Genomic DNA, 20,816 nt, shown 5'->3' with positions numbered 1-20,816 from the left:
TCGGAATCTACCCTGAACCCGCACAAGAAAAGAGTCATTTGGCGACTCATGCAACCCCTGCCGCAACCTCCGCTCCCCACCGCTCGTGCCCTTCCGCGCGTGGAATAATGACATCGGAAATGAAGGATGAAATCGGAATGAACCCGCGCTCTTTGGTTTGCTGTCTACATGGAGTGTTTTAAAACAATTATATAGTGATAAAATAACTATTTTTAGTGGTAGTTTATTTGTTAAGTTAAATGTTATATTAAGCGTATAAATATGTATTATTTGTTTTATGTGTGTAACGATATGATAAGTTGTATAATTAAGATGTTTAAGTAGTACTTGGAAGGGAATGGCCGACAAAGATGTCGATGAGGTTCGCTATCCATCACATCGCCAACCCTTCGGTGGCGCAAAGAGGAGGACGGAACGTGATCAATGTCGAATTGGTACATGGAACATTAGAGGAGGAATGGAAAGAAAGATGAACGAACTGTGTGATACTATGGTGAGCAAATGTTTGGACGTACTTTGTATAACAGAGAGTATGAAAAAAGGTAGCGGTACAATGCAGCATAATGATAGGCTCGTCATTTGGTCTGGGAGACCAGATACGGAGAGGGCTTGTCAAGGTGTTGCAGCGCTACTGTCTCCCAGAATGATTGAATGTATGTTGCAGTATGAATGTGTAAGTCCGAGAATAATGTGGATCAGATTTAAAATCGGTTTGACAAGGGTGTTTCTTGTTATTTGCTACGCCCCTGTTAATTCTGAAAGCGATGAAGTGAAAGATGATTTTTGGACTGGTGTGAATGTTGTAATGAGACTAAAAAATATGAACGAAAGGATTATAATGGCAGGCGATTTGAATGGGTGGGTGGGAATTAGACGTGACGGATTTGATTCGGTCTTAGGTATGTTTGGGGATAAAAGAACGAATGACAACGGGAACAGAATGCTTGAAGTATGTTTAGAGTGGAACCTGTTTGTGTCGAATACTTTCTTCGATCATAAAGGTATCCACCAATATACGTGGGAAAGAGGAAATGAGAGGTCAATTATTGATTTTGTAGTAATTGACTCTAGGTTGAGAGCTGTTACCGAGGACACAAGAGTTTTCAGAGGGGCTGAGGTCGAAACTGACCACTTTCTTGTAGTGTCGAGAGTAAACCTCTTTCGCGGTTGGCGCTCTAAAGTGAAAACGGTACCAGCTCCGACAAGAGTCAAAATAGAAAAACTGCAAAACGATAATGTGAGAAGTAAGTATGTGAATTGTGCAGAGATAAGATTGAATGCGAAGGAAATGGATGGTCTAAGCATAGACGAAACATGGAACCACATAAAAGTGTGTCTTTGTGAATCTGCTAGGGAGGTTTGTGGAATAAGTACGCAAGGTAGGAAGAAAGGTGATGCATGGTGGGATGATGAGATTAAAGCACTGGTCTCAGAAAAGAAGAAAGCATGGTTGTGTCTGATTGCGGCTGGCAGTGCTTCCAGCGAAGAGAAGTATCGAGCGAAAGAAGTATATAAGGAATGTAAGAAAAAAGTAAGAGTTGGAGTGAAAGAACGAAAGAAACGCCTGGAAGAGGAAGAAGGAATGAAAATGACAAACCATTTCCAAGAAAACATTAAGTTGTTTTGGAAAGAAGTCAAAAGGTCCCGGAGTGGCCCAGAAAACGGAAGCATGAAAGTGATAAAATCAAAAGATGGAAAAATGTTGACGAATGAGGAAAAAATAAAAGAGAGATGGATGAATTATTTCGAGGAAGTCTTCGAAAGCGAAGTGAATGACAGTGATTCCAGTGGCGAATCAGATATGAATGACGATGGAGTGAATGTTACCGAAATTAGCATGGATGAGATAGAAAGCTCGATTAAATGTATGAAGAATGGTAAGGCTGTTGGGTTTGACAATATTGCTGCTGAATATTTTAAAGGAGGTAGCCGTGTAATTCTCACATGGTTGTGCAATCTTTTTAACCAATGTTTAAAGGAAGGTTACACGCCTTTAGATTGGAGAAGGGCTGTGATCATGCCATTATACAAAGGTAAAGGGTCACGTATGGAATGTGGGAATCATAGGGCTATTAGCCTGCTTAGTTCAGTTGGCAAGCTGTATGGTAGAATTTTGATTGAAAGAGTAAGAAAGGAAACAAAGGATAAAATATGGGATGTGCAAGGTGCTTTCATGAGTGGAAGGGGGTGCATGGACCAGATCTTCTCATTGCGTATGCTCACTGAGAAGTTTCTGGCAAAAAACCAGAAACTTTTCTGTGCCTTTGTAGATTTACAAAAAGCATACGACCGAGTCGACAGGAAAAAGCTATGGAAGGTGTTGTCCAAGTATGGAGTGAATACGAATCTGATTCAGGCAATTGCGTCTCTGTATGAGGGAAGCGTTGCATGTGTTAGGGTAAACGGTGGTTTTACGGGGTGGTTTGATATCACAAAAGGTGTTAAACAAGGCTGCGTAATGTCACCGTGGTTATTCAATCTATACATGGATAATTGTATGCAAGAATTGAAAGAGGTGGGATTGGGCGCGAATTTGAATAATTTTAAAGTATGTTGCCTGTTGTATGCTGATGATGCGGTGCTGATTGCTAATAGTATAGATGATCTACAGTCTCTCGTGTCTAGGATGAACGAAGTATGCATGAAGAATGAGTTAATGATGAATGTAAGTAAGTCTAAAGTAATGGTGTTTGAAAGAGAGAGTACGAAAACAGTGTGCAATATAATTGTGAATGGGGAATATTTGGAGCAGGTGGATGAGTTTGTGTATTTAGGAAGTATGTTTACGAGAGATGGGAAGGCTGACAGAGATATCGAAAGAAGGGTAAATGCAGGTAATTCCGTTAATGGAGGACTAAACGCCGTAGGCGCTAACAAAAAATTGTCCAAAGAAGCGAAGTTAGCAGTCCACAACGGAGTGCTGGTACCTACCTTGATGTATGGAAGTGAGGCATGGAACTGGCAAAGAAAGGATGAAAGTAGATTAAATGCTGTTGAAATGAGATCCCTGAGGCGTATGTGTGGTAAAACCATGTTTGATCGTGTGAGGAATGTGGAGATCCGCAAAGAGTGCAAGGCTGATGTAAGCGTAATGAGTAAGATTAAGAAAGGGACGCTTAGATGGTTTGGGCATGTAGAGCGAATGAGCGAAGATAGGAGTGTAAGGAGGATATATGATGCAAATGTGAATGGTAGCAGAAGTCGGGGACGCCCGAGGAAGACATGGCACGATCAAGTGAATCAGATACTCGAGTCGGGCCATGTCAAGAGTCAGAATAATAGAAGAGTATGTATGAGACGATGTATGAATGTGAATGAGGCAAGGAGTGTGTGTCAAGACCGAGTTGTTTGGCGGTCCGTCCTCTCTGCCTACCCCTGCGGGGAAACGGCGTGATGGTTAGTTAGTTAGTTAGTTAGTATTACTAAACTAGAAATTACTACCCTACCTTGTCCGGATTTCAACAGCCTTATTAAACAATTGAATACTAGGTATATGGCAAATGACACAACGTCTTTTCATGTATTATTTAAGACAATAATTTATCTTATACATTTTTCATAGTTACAAAGCTCATGGTGGAAATGACATTGCCAGTTGGAAATAGTTGCATTGATTTGTAAATTTCACTCTTATAAAAGTTTCATGGTGCTTACCGTAAGCGGGTTTTTAAGTGAGAAATGGGTCATAATTTTCTACTTTAAATATAATATTTTTTAAAACCTAATCAAGGGACACGCGTCTTTCTTAGATCGTGCTTGAAAAAATTCCGTTATATATTTTTTGTAGCGCCTTTGAGTTTCGTAAAAACGGAACAATGTAAATTACTCATTGTAATAATAATATTCATTTCCAATTTTTCTTTCCTTGCCAGAAGTTTATAACGTATGTTACCTAGTGAAAATATTGTTAAAACCGCCCACCCTCGCTTATTTTTTACTGCCACCCTCCTCCCGCTCCCGCCCCTCTCCACATTCCTCCCGCCCTACAAGGGTCACCTAGGCGGATCATAGCTCCTAAGATAAACATCACATCCTTCCCTCCTGGGAGAAGGAAGAACAACATAGACAGATAATTTCATGGTAGTTAAATTCGACCGGCTTCAAAGGGGGGCTACTCTTCTGTAGAGCTTGAAACACAGTATGCCCTCGGAAAAACATTTAAAAAAAATGCTTTGAAAAGTTTTGCTGTATTTGGGGCATAATGTTGAAGGGGTTTTGTCCTGTAATTCTTGCTTTGTCTTTCTTCTTTCTTCTCACGAGACTGAAGCTACCTTGACGAATGGTTTTGACGTAAATTCCTTAGTTTGACAACATTCTGAATCTCGCGATAGAGCGGGTAAATGTATCAAGGTAGGATAGCACCTACATAGAGTTCATGTACTTTTTGCAGGGTACCTACGTGTGAATTTAACCCATTGTGGTTTTGAATCTAAAGATTATATATTTTTTTATAAGTCTGCGCCTATCTGTTTACAATTGAATGATTGTCTGTCGGTCTCGCTGTTTTCTAAATATATTTAAAAAATGATTTTTTCTTCGCAATAGAACATAGTCGTATTAAAATAGAGTTTTTTTGTGAAAATCACCAATGGTACTTTTTGGATTGGGTATTGAATGTGCAGAGTCGGAGACTTCAATACTTCTCTAAATATATACAGTAGTGAGCACAGAAATGTATTCAGCCTTAAAATATCAGTTTATTTGTAATATATCAGATGTCGCTGCGATTTATTGTTTACTTTTCTACTTCACATATTGTCATAAAAAATATGTAATATCATAAATTAAAATTCTAATTTCGGGTATGCCTTTGTCCAGTTTAATGAACTCTAAAAGTTTTTGCTTAGAATTTAAGCATCATTTTGTTAAGCTGTGTTTGTTTGGAGAATGCAGACAAGGTAAAGTACTTGCCTATAATATAGCATTATGAACAGAAAATTATTTTATATACTCCTATTTTCAAAATTGGAACTAATTTGTTGAGAATTCAGACTATCCCCAATGATGTATTATATTTAGAGACACGAAGCGAAACAATTGGTTCTACTTTTTAACCTCCAATCAGTCCAATTTCAACTCTAACGCTCTAATGCCGAACGACCGGAAACCACCAAATAACCCGTCCCCGCGCACTGCTACTCGTGGAACACGTTTCTTAAGGATATTAGTACGCAATAGCGCCCCTATGACTAGCCCATGCTTTATCACGGGTCTGCGCAATTATATAATAATACCTAATATAGATGTATAAAAAAGAGATTTTTGAATGCTGACCACATTTCTACGCTCGCTACTGTACATTTCTTTGGCACTCAATCTTAATTCTGCTTACTGCTTCCATGAAATAATCACTACTTGCAATACTTAGTTTTAATAACTCTATTGATAGCACTTTTCCTCTTAGAATGTTATGGCTTATACGCACCTGAAAACTACAGCCCTAGTCGTCACCACGACCTGCTTAAGACACCGCACGGCAGAACAAATTTTCTAGCACGGCAAGAAAAGAGAAATGCTGTTATTAATACGTGCCTGAAAAATATAGCCCTAGCTGTCACCACGACTTGGTGATACCATACAGCAGAACAGATGTTCTAGCGTAGCATGGCATTGCAATAAAAATTGTGCTATCGAATGAAATTTATAAAACAGTATATTTAATTATTCTTTAAATAATTTTTGAAAAATGTTTTACTGATGACTTTTTATGATGATTAATCTATTGCTAAACAATTTCAAATTAAACAAAAATGAAATAAATTAAATCGGTGGACCCACTCGATCTAGTCACGTTAGTTTAGAAATCCCTATCTGCAGCATCTGCGTGTACTACGTCTCCCGTCAATATTCCATGTTTTTTTATTAACTTTTTTTATTATTTTTTTTTAAAATACATATACAATTTTAACAAGTACATAAAATATACACATAATTACATTACCACAAAAAAATTCTTTCACATAACTTGACAAGTTAATTGTGTTTTATGATTTTTTTTTTATAATTTTTTTATTCATCTTTTACTTTTATTTTATTTATTTATTTATTAACGGACATCGTCCAAATTACAAAATAATAACACGAATATAGTAAAATGAAAAATACAGGAGTAGACAAAGGTACAAAGTAAGCAAAGACATAAAGCAGATATAATATAAGAAAATAAAGTGACAAGTCGAATCAAGTCAAGACTACGCCGTGGGTCAGGACCACGGGACACTTATAATATTCCGTCACTTGTTTAGCGACCGGCAAAAATCATTCAGACTTATCCCAAAAAAGTTAAGGTTTTGACTTGAGTTGACCAGTCTACACATTCTGGACAATGGTGAATAATATCCAAAATTTGTCGAATGATGGTTGAGGAAGAGCAGTTCATTATTTCTGAGTTTTTGCGAGGGGATATTGAAGGGAATGAGTTGCAGTAGAGTAGGTGAATCAATAATATCATTTATAATTTTGAAGAAGCAAATGAGGTCATTTCTTTCCCGACGGACTTCCAAAGGAGAGACGTTTAGAGTTAGTTCAATTTCATCATATGAGTATTTGCCTTTTTCTAATCCTAGCCTCCTAGCAATCCCTCTTAAGAACCGATGTTGAACAGATTCAATGCGTCGAATGTGGACAGCATAAAAAGGAGACCAGATAACACAAGCATATTCAAGATGGGGGCGAACCAAAGAGCAGTAAAGAGTTCTAAGGGTATTTACGTTTTTGAAGTCCGAAGTGATTCTAGTGATGAAACCAAGTAGTTTGAGCTAATTTAATTATTATTTTTATTTAAAATCTTTCAATTTAATTTATAATCATTACATGAAAGCCCTATAGGTCGTAAATAAAATTCCTAAAAATGGGATCGGAAAATTAATATTTCATTGTATTAAAGGCCTACAATAAAAATTAAAAAGTGTGCTTTAAATTCACAGCGTACTTTAAAGCTTGTATGAAATCGGTGTGACGTGAAAATAAACATTTACTGTTTTTGAATACAATAGAGATTGCACGTTGGCTTATCATAATGCCCTTTGAATTAACAAACTCTTATCCTTTGTTCAGTGTTCCCTTCCGACTGAGAACACCAATATTGCGCAGGTAGTTCCTACCCACCCCTACCCCCTTTCCAGGATGTTCTATACGGACTCTTTATACAAACAAAACAAACGGAAAACGTAGAAACTAATTAAATACATTTTATGAAACCCTCTTTGAAGCCCAAATAATATGGGTTTTGTAAAAACAGGGTTTTCTAAATTTTGCTAGGTGGAATATTTTATAGTGTTTTTTCAGTGCAAATCAATTCAAACAGTAAGAAAATTATAGTTAAATAACTTAAAAAATACTTATATTCACATAGATAATGGCTGGAAATATAGCCACGAGTGCTGACGTAGCGCTGATGAGCAAAGTATCGATTCTTGAGTCTTGTGCCTCGTCGAAGTTACATACTTACTTACACACGCAAAACGTCAAAACTCATTCCACTCGAACAACGAGTGGATCGAACCAGTGGAATAACTTCGTCGAGAATCGAGACCTCTATATGTATACATAATATATAAAAATCATGTGACACTGTGTTCGTATACGCTAATCTCCGAAACCGCCCAACCGATTTAAATGAAATTTTGAGAATGTGTATCGTTGGTTCCAACTTGAAATATACTATAGTTCTGGACCTAATAGGTGGCGCTGTTGTCGATATCTAACAAAAAATATTTTTCAACAAAATATTTTTTTTTTGAATTCAGATTTCTGTTCCAAAAATACATACAATCAACAAATTTTAACTTCCCTACATAGAAGTACACGGTCTGTGTCAGGACAACGCCTCTTATTATAAAATGCATTCAAAATGGTTGAGTTAAATTCTAACAGGTTTCTAATCTTAATATATAAAAATTAAAGCGAAGGTTTCGTGCTCGCAAAACTTGAAAAGTAGTCGACCGATATCACTGAAAATTTCAAAGTTTGTTGTTATTAGCGCGAGGAGTTTTTAGAGATGTTTAAATGGTATAGGAAATCGGGACGCCCGACAAATACTTAACGCAATATCTCTGCACCGTAATGAGATACGGAGTCGAATTATCGATGTAATGTAGTTTTTTAACAGTAACATTGTGGTATACAGTAGTGAATGGTGGAAGGAAGTCGGGGGGCACCCTAGAAAAACATTAGCAATAGCGAAGCATCGAAGGGAATCCACTAGTAAATCTATATAATTAAAAATATTAAAATATACTAACGGAGAAAATTGCATTGAACTTTTTTGATGAGTATAGTTTCACGGTGTGTAATTTTCTCCCTGTGGAATTTACTCCTGTGTCATTTCATTGTGTAATGGAAATAAAAGGCAATAAAACAAATTTAACCAAACGCTAAGACATCTAGGACACTATGTGTAAGACACAGTTTGAAAATGGCCTTCAAAGCCGAAACAGCTGTAACAAACACCAAAAAATACTTGCAGATCTTAAAAAATTTAAATGGAATTCTATGAATTAAACACAAAAACAATAAATAATTAGCTTAGACATCTATTATCATTACCCCAATATTTTCTCACTTTTTTGTACTAACCGTCATGAATTGCAACCAAAATATTAATCAAAACCCCGAGCTCAAATAAAGACGACCACTCACCTCGGCGACCGTCGCAATACTACCTTTTTGTTTAAATGTTTTCAAATTTTGATTGGTGGCCCTTCACCAGGATGACTCACTGTAAATCTGGATGAAGTTCTGGGTACAATATATTTATAATAAATTAATCGTCGGTCTCAATCCATCGCATCAATGTCATCGGAACGGTCGGTGCACAGCGCGCTGTACAAATTTAATTCATTACAAAACCGTGATACAGTTTTAAAGGGATTCAAGCCCCTGCCTCTCGAGTAGAAAATATATGCCCTTTGTATTGGCTGATGTATGTATGTACCCGCGTACTTTTGACGCGAAAATAAATGTCATATTAATGAGAAAAATTGCACGCTAAGATTACCACCTTGGAAATATTTTGAATTGATTATAAATTGTACATTTTAATATGTCAACCAAAAAACCATTTTGTAAGGTCCATTAAACGTTTGCATACATACTAGCAGCAAAAATTCGGAGTCAAGTTAATAGTTACAGTGGGAATCGAACAAAACAATGGGATATATGTAGACAGACGTAGACCATGACGCAAATTTTGTATTCTGCAAAAAAAATGTTGTTTTAATGTTATTTACCTCAGAATGGTATCGTTACCCTCAATATCGCCCAGGTAAATGGTCACCGTTCAGAATCGAAACGATCCTTAAAATTGATCCTCGTATTACGATGATAATAATATTATTGTTTTAGCAAAGATAATAAATCATAATTTGTATCATTACAATACCTATTCCATGTAGACAGAATTAATTAAAATTTTATATTGTTCATATATTTTATTAATCCTAGGAAATTAAAGTGATGGGTGCAGGTGTATGTGGTGTTTTTAATTGACAAGCATTGTATTTTTTGCATCAATAGAATGTGTTTTCCACAATAGAACATTTCCACGGCTGACGTATGTCCGATCCAAAACTGTTGATTTTAATTAAATGCATTATTATTTTTACATGTTTGGTGGAATTATTCTTATTACCCTTTTCATTATAAAATAATGTTTTTAATCCTATGCTAATTTATTTTTTATACTAAAAAAGCACTCAACTTTAAGTACATTACTTTGAATTAATTATTATAATTAATTTGAAAATGAGAATATTATGTGCTTATCACAGCTCGTTTACCAAGATTTTTTTTTTATTTGTTTAAAAAAGCTTAATTCATATTTTTATCGTAGTTGGTTTGATTGCTTTTTTTAACAGTTGCACTGTTGTGAAAGTAAAGATGGATTGTTTCACAGAATTTTAACAATTCATCAAATTTCGAAGCTAATAATCAATTCTGTGAGAATCCTATTGAAGTTCTGTTAATATGCTAATAATGAAAAACAACTGGCCAATAATGAAATTATAATAAAACTTGAAAACGAGTAGATCTTTCACAGAACTTGAATTTTAAGCATAAAATTTAAGAATTGGTCAAATTCTGTGAATCAAGCCTAATTATATTATGAAATATGTAATTTTAGAATGCCTACGAAGGGCGAAAGAGTTGTCACATGTCTAAAAGGCATTAAACTAATTTCCAAAAATTTCAATTATTTGTCCTTTTCTTGATTTTGAAGCTGGCAATCCATCTCTTAGTGGAAGATTTGAAATCAGGTGAAACCACGCACGCCTTACTAAGGTTTAAATTCCCGCGTAACACCAGCTTCTGTTTTGATTTATGCAATAAAAACATCGAAAAAATGCATGTTTTATTTTGTTTTTTGATGTTGAGGCACAAATATTAAAATGTTTTTGATCATAATCTACACAACTTAACTTTAAAAACACATGGTTTTGCATCACTTCGCATTGTATCTCCTTATATCATCCAAAAATTTTATATTGTGAAAGGGAGGCAGAAGTCAAAATAGATTAATCATACATAAGCAATGGGTACTCGTAGGTAGACAATAAATTTTAAATTTCGTTTGTAAGATTATTCCAATCGTTTCTCGCCCTTAAAATAAATTTAAATTACAACAAAACCCAGCACCTCCCGTACACAGCTTTCTGTGACGTGTTGTGCGTGGACCACCTAAATTACTTCAAACTTCAGATGTGGGCCAATCTTAAACATCTACTTCGGCTTTGGGCCGCGAAAGTTTCAGGGGAAATATTTGAAATTTGTGTAACACATAGCCACGCGTTCGTGCGCTCATTCCTCAAATTCTATGATACTCTCCTTTTTCTCGAAAGCACACAAGTTTTTGGTTTAAAAACATTTTTCACACGAGTTATTTCGCCGTACTTGGAAGGAAGTTTGTATTCAATATTATTTACTTTGTACTGATGATTCTTTAGATACTTTGTAATCGGATGGCCTCAGTTGTCGAGGGTCGTGGGGTAAGGATCTCGACTATGATCGAAATAAATGGAAATTTAATTGAATTAGTTTGTGTTATTTCACAATCAACATTATTATCTTACTCCTCGACAACGAAGGCCGTCCGATTACTAAGTAGATATTTATATTTAATTATTATTGGATTAATTTGAAGGTTATATCCATCAATGTAATATATCAATGAAGAAGACGATAATACAGGTTTTCCAATAAGAGGTGTTATTTTGAATAGCCCGCTATTTCGGTAGATGTTACTTTTGAAGCTGTCATTTTTTGACATTTGACAAGTAGAAACTACGCCATTAATAAAAATGAAACGATACACGCTTCAACAACGCATTGAAATTATTAAAATTCACTTGAGTGAATCAAATGCAAATCATCTTGACTGATGAGGCCCATTTCCACCTCGGTGGCTTCGTCAACAAGCAAAATTTTCGCACCTGGGGCTCGGAAAACCCAAGAGTTATTGTTGAAAAGCCTCTCTATCCTCAACGTGTGACTGTTTGATGCGGTTTATGGTCCGGCGGAGTCATTGGACCTTACTTTTTCGAAAATGAGGCTGGAGCAACAGTTACGGTGAATGGATTACGCTATCGAGAGATGATGATAATGATCTTTTATGGCCGGAATTGGATGGTATTGATCTGGACAACGTTTACTTTCAACAAGACGGCGCCACGTGCCACACAAACAACGAAACCATTGACCTTTTACGATTGAATATCAAAATAACACCTCGTATTGGAAAACCCTGTACTTATCAAATCTAAAAGAAACATGAAGCAGAACAAGACCCAGGAAAAAACAGATAACGGTGTCAACTGGGAATTGAACACAGGTTCGCTATCATACCGGGTCCAAGTCTTTAACCACTTGACGAACCACTTTTTACTAACTTAAGTATTATCTTCTTCTCTTATTTTATTATTATAACAGAACTCCACTTATCTAAAGAAAACTTTTAGTTTAAGGACGTGTACTCATTTCGCAGTACATCACAATTTGATATAAAGACGTGTGCTCATTTCGCAGTACATCACAATTTGATATATCAACTTTATTAGATCTTCGTTTATTATCTTCTAGTTTCGTTATCTTTCTACAATTTAGTGAAATGAGTTCAGGAATAACAAAGGCTATTTTTTTCATTTCCTTTTTCGACCAATTAAAAACTGTTTTGCTTGCTTCCTAATGAGACATAATCTAAGATTGGTTGTGAGATTTTAATTTAAAATTCGTTTTTAATATCCCAAAATGTAGCTGTCAAAATAAATCACTCCGCAGCCCCCCGCCAGCTTATTCTTGTTTTGTAAATCCTAATTTCTTCGGAAGCTTTTATTTTCCATGTTTGAATAAACGCAATCATTACCTTATTTTTAATTGAATTTCACTCTTGCCAGAAATGATCAAAATCAGTTTAAAATTTTCAAGTGAATTTGACAGTTTAACTTATTTCAATGACAGCTTACAAACTGGCAAATAATGTACCAAGAAAATTTTCCTTTTGTAAAACAGTTATGATAATTATTGACACATTTTGATTAAGCTTCGCAACTAACTTACCACCACACAACTTCACTGTAGGAGACGGCAGATATGTTGGAACGCCACACGCCTCTGCCTTGGCACCCAATGTTTGGTTTTTTCACAACTTTGATTAACTTTTTACATGCCATGACTTATTTGAAAGTCTCCAAATGCTTGCACATATTCAGTTTACCTTTATGAATCTTGTTCCTTAATCATGATTGATCTTTTCATTCTTTACAGGTCCCCTTGTTCTTTATTCGATCTTAAAATGGAACAAACGCGCACACGGGGGTTTGCTAAAGTACAATGTATAAAATAATTAAATGTATAAATAATTATTTTTATAAGCAATAATTGTTCGCCTGAAACACTCATCCACATTGAAAAAATCTCCTGATAAAAAATACATGACGCCAACGGGACTCGAACCCGTGTAATAACATTAATTTATCAAAAAAATAATAATAAATGTATAAATGTTTACCGCGTTAGGATTTTTAATACTTAAGGAGAAGGGTTTGTGACGTGGCTAAACCGGTGGCACGTACATTTTGAAAGATACAGACTAGGCACCCTAGTTCCAAACCTAATATTGGTCAGATCATTTTTCCATCCATTTGCGCGGGGTTACATTAGATATTTAGTCAGTAATATTGTCAATTAGAGTTTTCTCCGAATCGTAAACACATGATGTATCCTTGCACATTTTGTATCCTAAAGCAACTGAACATGTACATGATATAGAATATAGCATCTTCCCCCTTAGATCTATTCACGAATATAATACTGAGTAGAAGTGGCTTATGCTTTCTCACAACAAACTTTCAATGTTTTGGTACGTGAGGTCGAGAATTTCTGTCTGATGTAGCATATTCCCTCCCAAAACTTTTGAATGAGAATCTTTACCAGATGAAAATATAAAAAAGTAGAGGAAACATTCCCTTCTCGGAGTACTTTGTATAACAAAGGTTTATTTACGACAGTGTTTTGTACAACAACCAGGGTAAACAACGTAATTTCCGTTCTTCCGTAAACTAGTCAACTTCTTTGAAACTTTCTTGAAAAAGGTGCTCACTTTTACTCGCTCGAGCTCTTCTAAGTAAAACCTACAGTAGAGCATTCATTATTCCTACGCTTCAAACAACTTGTGATCTAACATACACTTGCATATTATTTCTGTGGCTTGCTTCTAAAAGGAAAAATGTCAGTTTTTTCAATTTTCACAAGGTATGTAGAATTGCTCTTTTTATCATTATTTTTTTTTATTTTAAGAAAAGCTATTTTCTAGTGTTACATTGGCCCCCATAGGGAAAAATCCTTTCTCGAAATCGAAAGTTTATTTTAGATTTCAGAAGATAACCCAATTTTGAGACAAAATCACAAAAAATTTTACAGGGAAAAAAAACTAACGTTTGCCCTTTCGAAGCAAGCCACAGATGTATATGCTTTATACTCCGCGATCGCGTATTTGCAAAGATTTAACCATTTCAGGCACTGTAACCTAACCTATTGAATGCAATAGACTAGACTTTTCTATCATAATGTATCCTCCAATCTCATTCATAAAATAAAGACTGCGAACTGAAACGGCTTTGTAAATAATTTTGCACAATCAAAAGCTACTTGTATTACAGTCGTCACTATGAATGAAATGGTATCAGACTTTGTAAATACGCTTCCCAAAACTCAGTGAGATTTGTTATGACTTCATCTGTAATTAGTAATGGATACTTATACATTAATAGAAGCAAAGGGTGATATAAGCAGTAGTGGGTGAACGATATTGGCGTTGCCTTTGTGCAATAATATTGTTCGTGGCCACTCTAACTCGTTTCTATGGTGTAACATATTCTAACAGGGGTGTAACTTTGTTTCAGCTGAACTTGGGGACTACGACCCGCGGAGACACCCTGCCGGCTACGTGTCGGAGTTCAGGCTGCAGCCGGGACAGACTACAGCCCTGGAGGCGAGGGCTGCAGAACTTCACAGGACCTTGGCGTGAGTTTGACCTTTTACTTTCATGTTTTTCTTTTTCTTTGACAGCTGCTACCAAAAAGGTGGGTTACTTATTTTTAGTCTTTTTACACACTGTGTCATGTAATCTAAACATGTTATTTTGATTAAAAATCAGAATAAGTGGGAAAATGTTTGTTTGTTCGAAGCAACAAAACTGTGAACTGTGAGTTTTGACGTTATGAAATCTACTTCACTTCGTTATCAAATTGCAAGTCACTCTCAACGTGCCGTAAAAGTCCACTAGAGTTGGGTGATAAAGCTAGTAAATACATATTTTATATATTATTTTGGAAACCGTTAACTAAATAGCTATTACTGATTCCGAGCAATTGGGGCTCTCATGTATCTCAAAAATAATAGAAATTCAATCTTTGTAGATATTATACTAATTTTACCTAGCTCCTGCCAACAAGATGATTTTTTTATTATTATTTGGTTTTACGTCCATTCGGGTTTTAAATGGATTTAAAAAAAAGAATATTCCTAGTGAGCTATCAAAAAGTTATTCAAGCATTATATAACAGTAAACTGATAAACTGAATATATAATAATATTAGTAAAACATATAACAGTCACATAAAATAATATACGAGTACAAACTAGAACAATGCTATCATTTCTAAGATAATTAAATATTATATTTCGGGTAGGCACCTAGACACCTACTTGTTATAAAATTATCATATTCTATTAAAAAATATGTTCTAAAAACAATTCAATCTTTTAGCCGTCATTTCGAAACTATAATCAATCTTTACAAAATTCGCTTTCGCGCTGGATACATTTAAAATCGATGTAGCCGAAAAAAAATTGTTGAAGCGTGTCGAAATACAGAGGGCAACATCAAACGGGAATCGCTTTCTGGCCAATGGTGCTTTTATTCGAGGGGCAATACCGAAAACTGTTGCGGCCATCACAAACGAAGCCACTCCATCACCGAGGTTAATCACGAAAAAAATTGCGGGAATTTCGAAACGTTTCCCGCGCATTGATTTTTCAGAGAGGGGAGACATCTATCGACGGGCTTTCAATTCATTTTGAAATTCCGAACGTTATCAAATAAAAGACTCGCGAGTACTAAATAGAAGCACCCGTAAACTGAAAATCTTTTTGAAAACCAATTAATCGTTTTTTTAATGTTTAATTAATTTGAGCAATGTTTTTGCTACTTTCATGGCGATATAATTTTTTTTAATCGTGATAAAGTCGTCAAATCAAATTTGATTAATTTACTTTGTTTGTAAGGTTTACATTGTGATTACTAGACATTACATCGTTATAGCAACGAATCATTTATCTTAATCTTACTAGTTTGACAACATTTCGGATTTTTTTTTTGAATAAGCTGCTCAACAATTATTACGACGAAAAATATTATTAATCTTGTAAATCTGTGTCTTGTAGTGGACAAATTATTTTCAATGTGTAGCCTTCTCATTGCCCTCGCCGCTCCTTTACTGTCCTGTCGCCCACTTTGAGAATCACTGATTTACATCAACTAACATAATATTATATTATTAAAATCAATATTTGTGTGTGCCCACCGCAGAAAATTAAACATAATTTCTGGATTAAACAAGCAAAAAAAAACGTTTTTTTTTATGTAGGTACATATTTTATTTCACCCAATTCTCACTAAACTGAGCAATCGGTTTGATTGTAAACAAAAAACAAGCCTTTAAAAAAATTGTTCATAAGAATACCCGACAAGTCCCAACTATTCCAAAACTTCTGGAGCCAGTGAGACTATGGCATCCCAATTGGGGTTTTATTTATTTAGAATTAACGACACAAGTGCCATTAACATATATAAAAAATTATTGACAGTCATGATATGGAAAGAAAGAAAAAATTATAAGAAGAAAAAAACATTATATACGTTAGTACAAAGTTATTAAAATAAATAAAGAAAAAACAAAAATAACACTGTTCCCAAATGACCTCGTTAATATACTCGCACTGCTAACATTTTTAAGCCTGTGACAGACTACGCTATAGTTTCGTGGCTTGGCCTATTTCAGCGTATCGCTCGCCGTACATTCGTACATGAAATATACCAAGTCATGATGCGTATAGCTTAATGCGTCGCCTACATTAATCGGTAAAGATTTATATTTTGAGTCATATTAAAAACATCAGCTAACTTTGAGTTACCAGTGGTGTGTAATCTATTTATAACAGAATTGTAGCCTGAAACCGTGGTATTATTGTTACAATAATACATAGTAGGGAACCTTGATCTAATGGTAGGAACATGAAAGTGAATATTTCATATTTCTATTTCATTTCAAACCTAGAACATCCACAAAAAAATTATATTGTTTTTATGTTCGGTATTCTTTTTATTAATAAATAACTACGAAATTTGGCTGAAGCGGTTTTTAATGACACATCCGAAAACAATAAATAAACGTAGAAAATACAACAAAATGATTTACGAAAGGAAGGTTCGAGAATGTTCCAAAGCGCATCACGTAGGCAAAATAATTCAGTTGCTGGTACTGTACTGAACATTCGTTCACGTTGTCGCTTATCTAGGTGGAAAATAAAGCATTCTCGAACATTCCAGTTGCTACAGAAATAAATATTAAAAAAATAAAAGAAAATCCAAGAAGCTTGTTTTGGAATTTCTAGAATAACGTTCGAGTCAAGTAGTGGCGTACCACTACAATATATTGAAACAAAACTATTAACATTAAGAAAATTATATGAATATACTACATGTCTCCTTATATACAAAATAAATAATAAACTCATACATACATATACAGAACTCACTAAAATTTCCCAAGTACACACACATTTTACACGGCAATACGATAAAATACATTTAAACACAATATATACTCATTATGGCGAGCAATACATTGGTTACGAGGGGAGCAACATATATAATTGCCTTCCAGACGAAATTAAAAATGAAAAAAGTGTAGGTACATTTTTTTTTAAAATTGTTCAGTTTTATGCTCAATCAACAAAACAGTGACAGTGAATAATACCGTTGTATAATATATTTATGTGTAATGTATTAGTTATTTCTAGTTAAATAAGTGAAAATGTAATTTTTTTATCTAAATAAATTTTTTTTTTAAAATCAACTAAAATATATCAGGACTATCCCACTTATTTACAATTCAATACAAAAAAATATTAGATCAAAAAGTGTTCTCCTGTCACTTCACTTCAACAGTTTCAATAAATTAATGTAATAAAAATACAATCTCATGATTTTGAAGGAATTCCAATTCTAACATTAATGTACCTTGTACTCTTTCAATGGTGTTAATATGATAATTTATAAATTAAATTATTATAAATTAAAAAAGTGTAGGTACCTACATTTAAAAAATAATTGTTCTTTTTTATGCTCAATCAACAAAATAATGCAAGTGAATAATATCGTTGTGTAATATATTTATGTGTAATGTATTAGTTATTTCTAGTAAAATAAGTAAAAACGTAATTTTCTTATATCTAGAATAAAAAAAAACAACCAATATATATCAGGGCTATCCCACTGATTTACAATTTTGTATAAAAAATATAAGATCAAAAAATTTTCTTCTGTCACTTCAACATTCTGTCAAAATGTCAAAGGAATTCCAATTCTAACATTAATGTACCTTGGACTCTTTCAATGGTATTAATATGATTATTAAAGATAGGTGATGTGAAATTGTAGAGTTATATTCTAGAATGCTTCTAACGAGAGATGCGTACATATTTTTTATTATGTGTATGATTTTCCCTCCTGACTATATTATGCTGTGCCTATGATTTTCCCTACCTATTTTACATACATTACGTTGTCTATGCCCCCTTTTTGGCGCGCTATTGACACTACCGCAGTTCGGCTGTACAGCAACAGAAAATAGTGCACGAACTCATAGAACGAATAGACGGAATAAAAGCGCGGGCAATAAAAAAGATACATCGGCGCTCAACCGGAAATTAATTTGCCTTCGCCTCTGAAGCCCCTCTAATTAAATAGATTTTTTATTCGGACATTAGAGAAACAATCAGCAGCCATGGAGGACGTTTGCCCGGATTAAATCAATAATGCCTGCTTTTCTTCTCGATTTAATTAATTGCACATCCGATACGTAGATATTTTTTAATAGTTGTATGAGCCTGGAGTGCCGTGTAGCATTTTTTATAAACGAGCAAAAACTTATATGTTTTATTTAAATGTAATATTACTGCATACATGAAATAATTGAGTCAATCGCTTTTTGTTAAATGCCTGGGCATGTACGTAAGCTAAGTTTAGTAGACCCAGAGAGAGGTCGTATGTGACTTCATCGTTCTTATATCTTCCGTCTTTTGCGTTCTCATACAAGACGTGTGAAAATGAAGAGGACCTGTCTGGACTACTGTTATTGTATAAAAAATAATTTCGGTAGTGTTTCTGTAACTCTAGAACTTTTGCATTGAATTTAAAGTTTTATTTGTAAACATTTGAAGTTTTTGTTAAGAGAATTCTTCAATAAAATACCTACCTGTTACAAAATATTTTTAACAGTTAATTATTTTTATTGCCATTTTAAAAATGTATCTTTATAGAGAATTTAGACTATCCTACCTAGATGAGACACCCAGTGAAAAAGTCGGTTTCATTTTTTTACCTCCAATGAGATAATAGTGGAACACTTGAAAAAAGAGATTAGATTCAGCATTCAGCATAGATTTAAGTATGACTAAAGTTTTCAGTGTTATTTTTGTAAGTAAATGTGTTTACAATACGTTTCATTTTTTAATCCAATGGCGGACTCCATTAATCTACTCGACACTTTTACAAGAAGTTTTCTACACTTTCCTACTTTTTATGCGCCCGATGTCCCTGCATTTTGGCAACACGGTCATTAGGAAGCAATATATCTTCAGTGGGTTCTTTGTCGAGTCCTAGCCACTGTCAGTACAATTCCCACAAACAACGCGCAACGTGTACCTGCCTACACGGGAAAGATAGGCAAGTACTGGCAATTCAAGTATTTTAAGATTGTATAGCTGTGGTTCACTATAACCAGTAAGGTTTGTAACCAAAGCATTTATCCAAGATTTCATTATGGAAATTATTACTCGTTTCACAAGCGTCCCAACTCTCCGGAGTCATTGGGACTGTGGGGTTGTGAGGCTTTTCAGAACTGGTCACTTAACACGGCTATTTCCCATTTCAAGCAATATTTAGAGTGGTGGTCTTTCACAAGAACGATACTTAAGTCGAGACCCTAAAATAATGTCGGAGTCTTAACGACGTAAGTGAAGAAGCCATACACGAAAATATGCCACACTCGGCTCTGTGTATTAGACAGACCTACGGTTGAATTTTCCTTGGCTAATCCCTAAAATAAAGTTGAAATCTTAACGACATAAGTGATAAAGTTGTGTAAAAACAATATTCGGCGCGCGGCCCGGCATAATGAACGGATATGGTCGAATTTACCCTAATAGGAATAAGTGATCTTTCCGTGGGGTTTATTTTAATTATTTCTGATGAACGTATACGATGAAGCCTTCGGGAAGTTACAAATTCATCGTCTAGAAAAATAAAACCTGGTGCTAACCGCTAGTTGAAAAACCGTTTTATAAAATTTTCAAACCGTTTTAAATAAAATATTTTAATGGTAAGGTACTGTTTTTATTAATCTCAAATATAAATAACTTACATCCGTAGGGATCGCTGTAATAAATATACATTATCGTTAATTATTATCGAATTATCGAATAAATTAAAATGTGAGCCTCGTGCAAAAAGCCATTTATTTCACAGAATATATATCTATAAGCCTAAAAGTTCCGTACATCTCGTATTATCTTTTCATCGCCACGAAGGCAATTCTAGCACATACTCTGTTTCCAAACGGTTCACACACTGGGTGCAAAAAATGCAGTTGGACACATTGATTTATTACAACCTTTACCCCGTGTTGAACTTCGGCACTGCCCCACACCACCCACCACCCACCGCCCGCCTGGGTGTTCAGATCTATCTGTATGTATCTTCCCTGTATCTCGGAAAGGCTTCGACGCAAACGGAGATATATCAGCCGGTATAATTTACCTCATAAATCAGCATCATTCATTAGAGAATGCTATTAGTTAACTAGCTGTACCCCGCCACGCGCTGCTGTGGTTCAGTCTACGGTGCAGATAGAGAAACAATATTGCGTTTTACTTTAGATGGCGCCGTTTTAAAAAATAGCGTATGTTTACCTGTCGCAGGTGACATTTATATAATATAGATATATAAAAACAACTTTGTGTCAAAATTTCGTAGCAAT

General features: G+C 34.8%; 1 protein-coding gene across 3 annotated transcripts in view; it reads left to right on the top strand.

Annotated features, from left to right (window-relative positions):
• Positions 1–20,816, top strand: part of LOC149425165 (uncharacterized) — a 753,180-nt gene that overhangs the window by 699,276 nt on the left and 33,088 nt on the right. For all 3 annotated transcript variants that reach the window (XM_089649680.1, XM_089649672.1, XM_089649663.1), the window contains exon 6: positions 14,397–14,517. In XM_089649680.1, coding sequence (XP_089505806.1) covers positions 14,397–14,517 — 121 coding nt within the window. The remainder of the gene's footprint in view (positions 1–14,396; positions 14,518–20,816) is intronic.

Source organism: Hesperophylax consimilis, chromosome 3 (assembly GCF_061612785.1).
Source record: "Hesperophylax consimilis isolate HC1 chromosome 3, BYU_Hcon_1.0, whole genome shotgun sequence".
NCBI lineage: Eukaryota > Metazoa > Arthropoda > Insecta > Trichoptera > Limnephilidae > Hesperophylax > Hesperophylax consimilis.
This window is presented reverse-complemented; position numbering and strand designations above follow the sequence as displayed.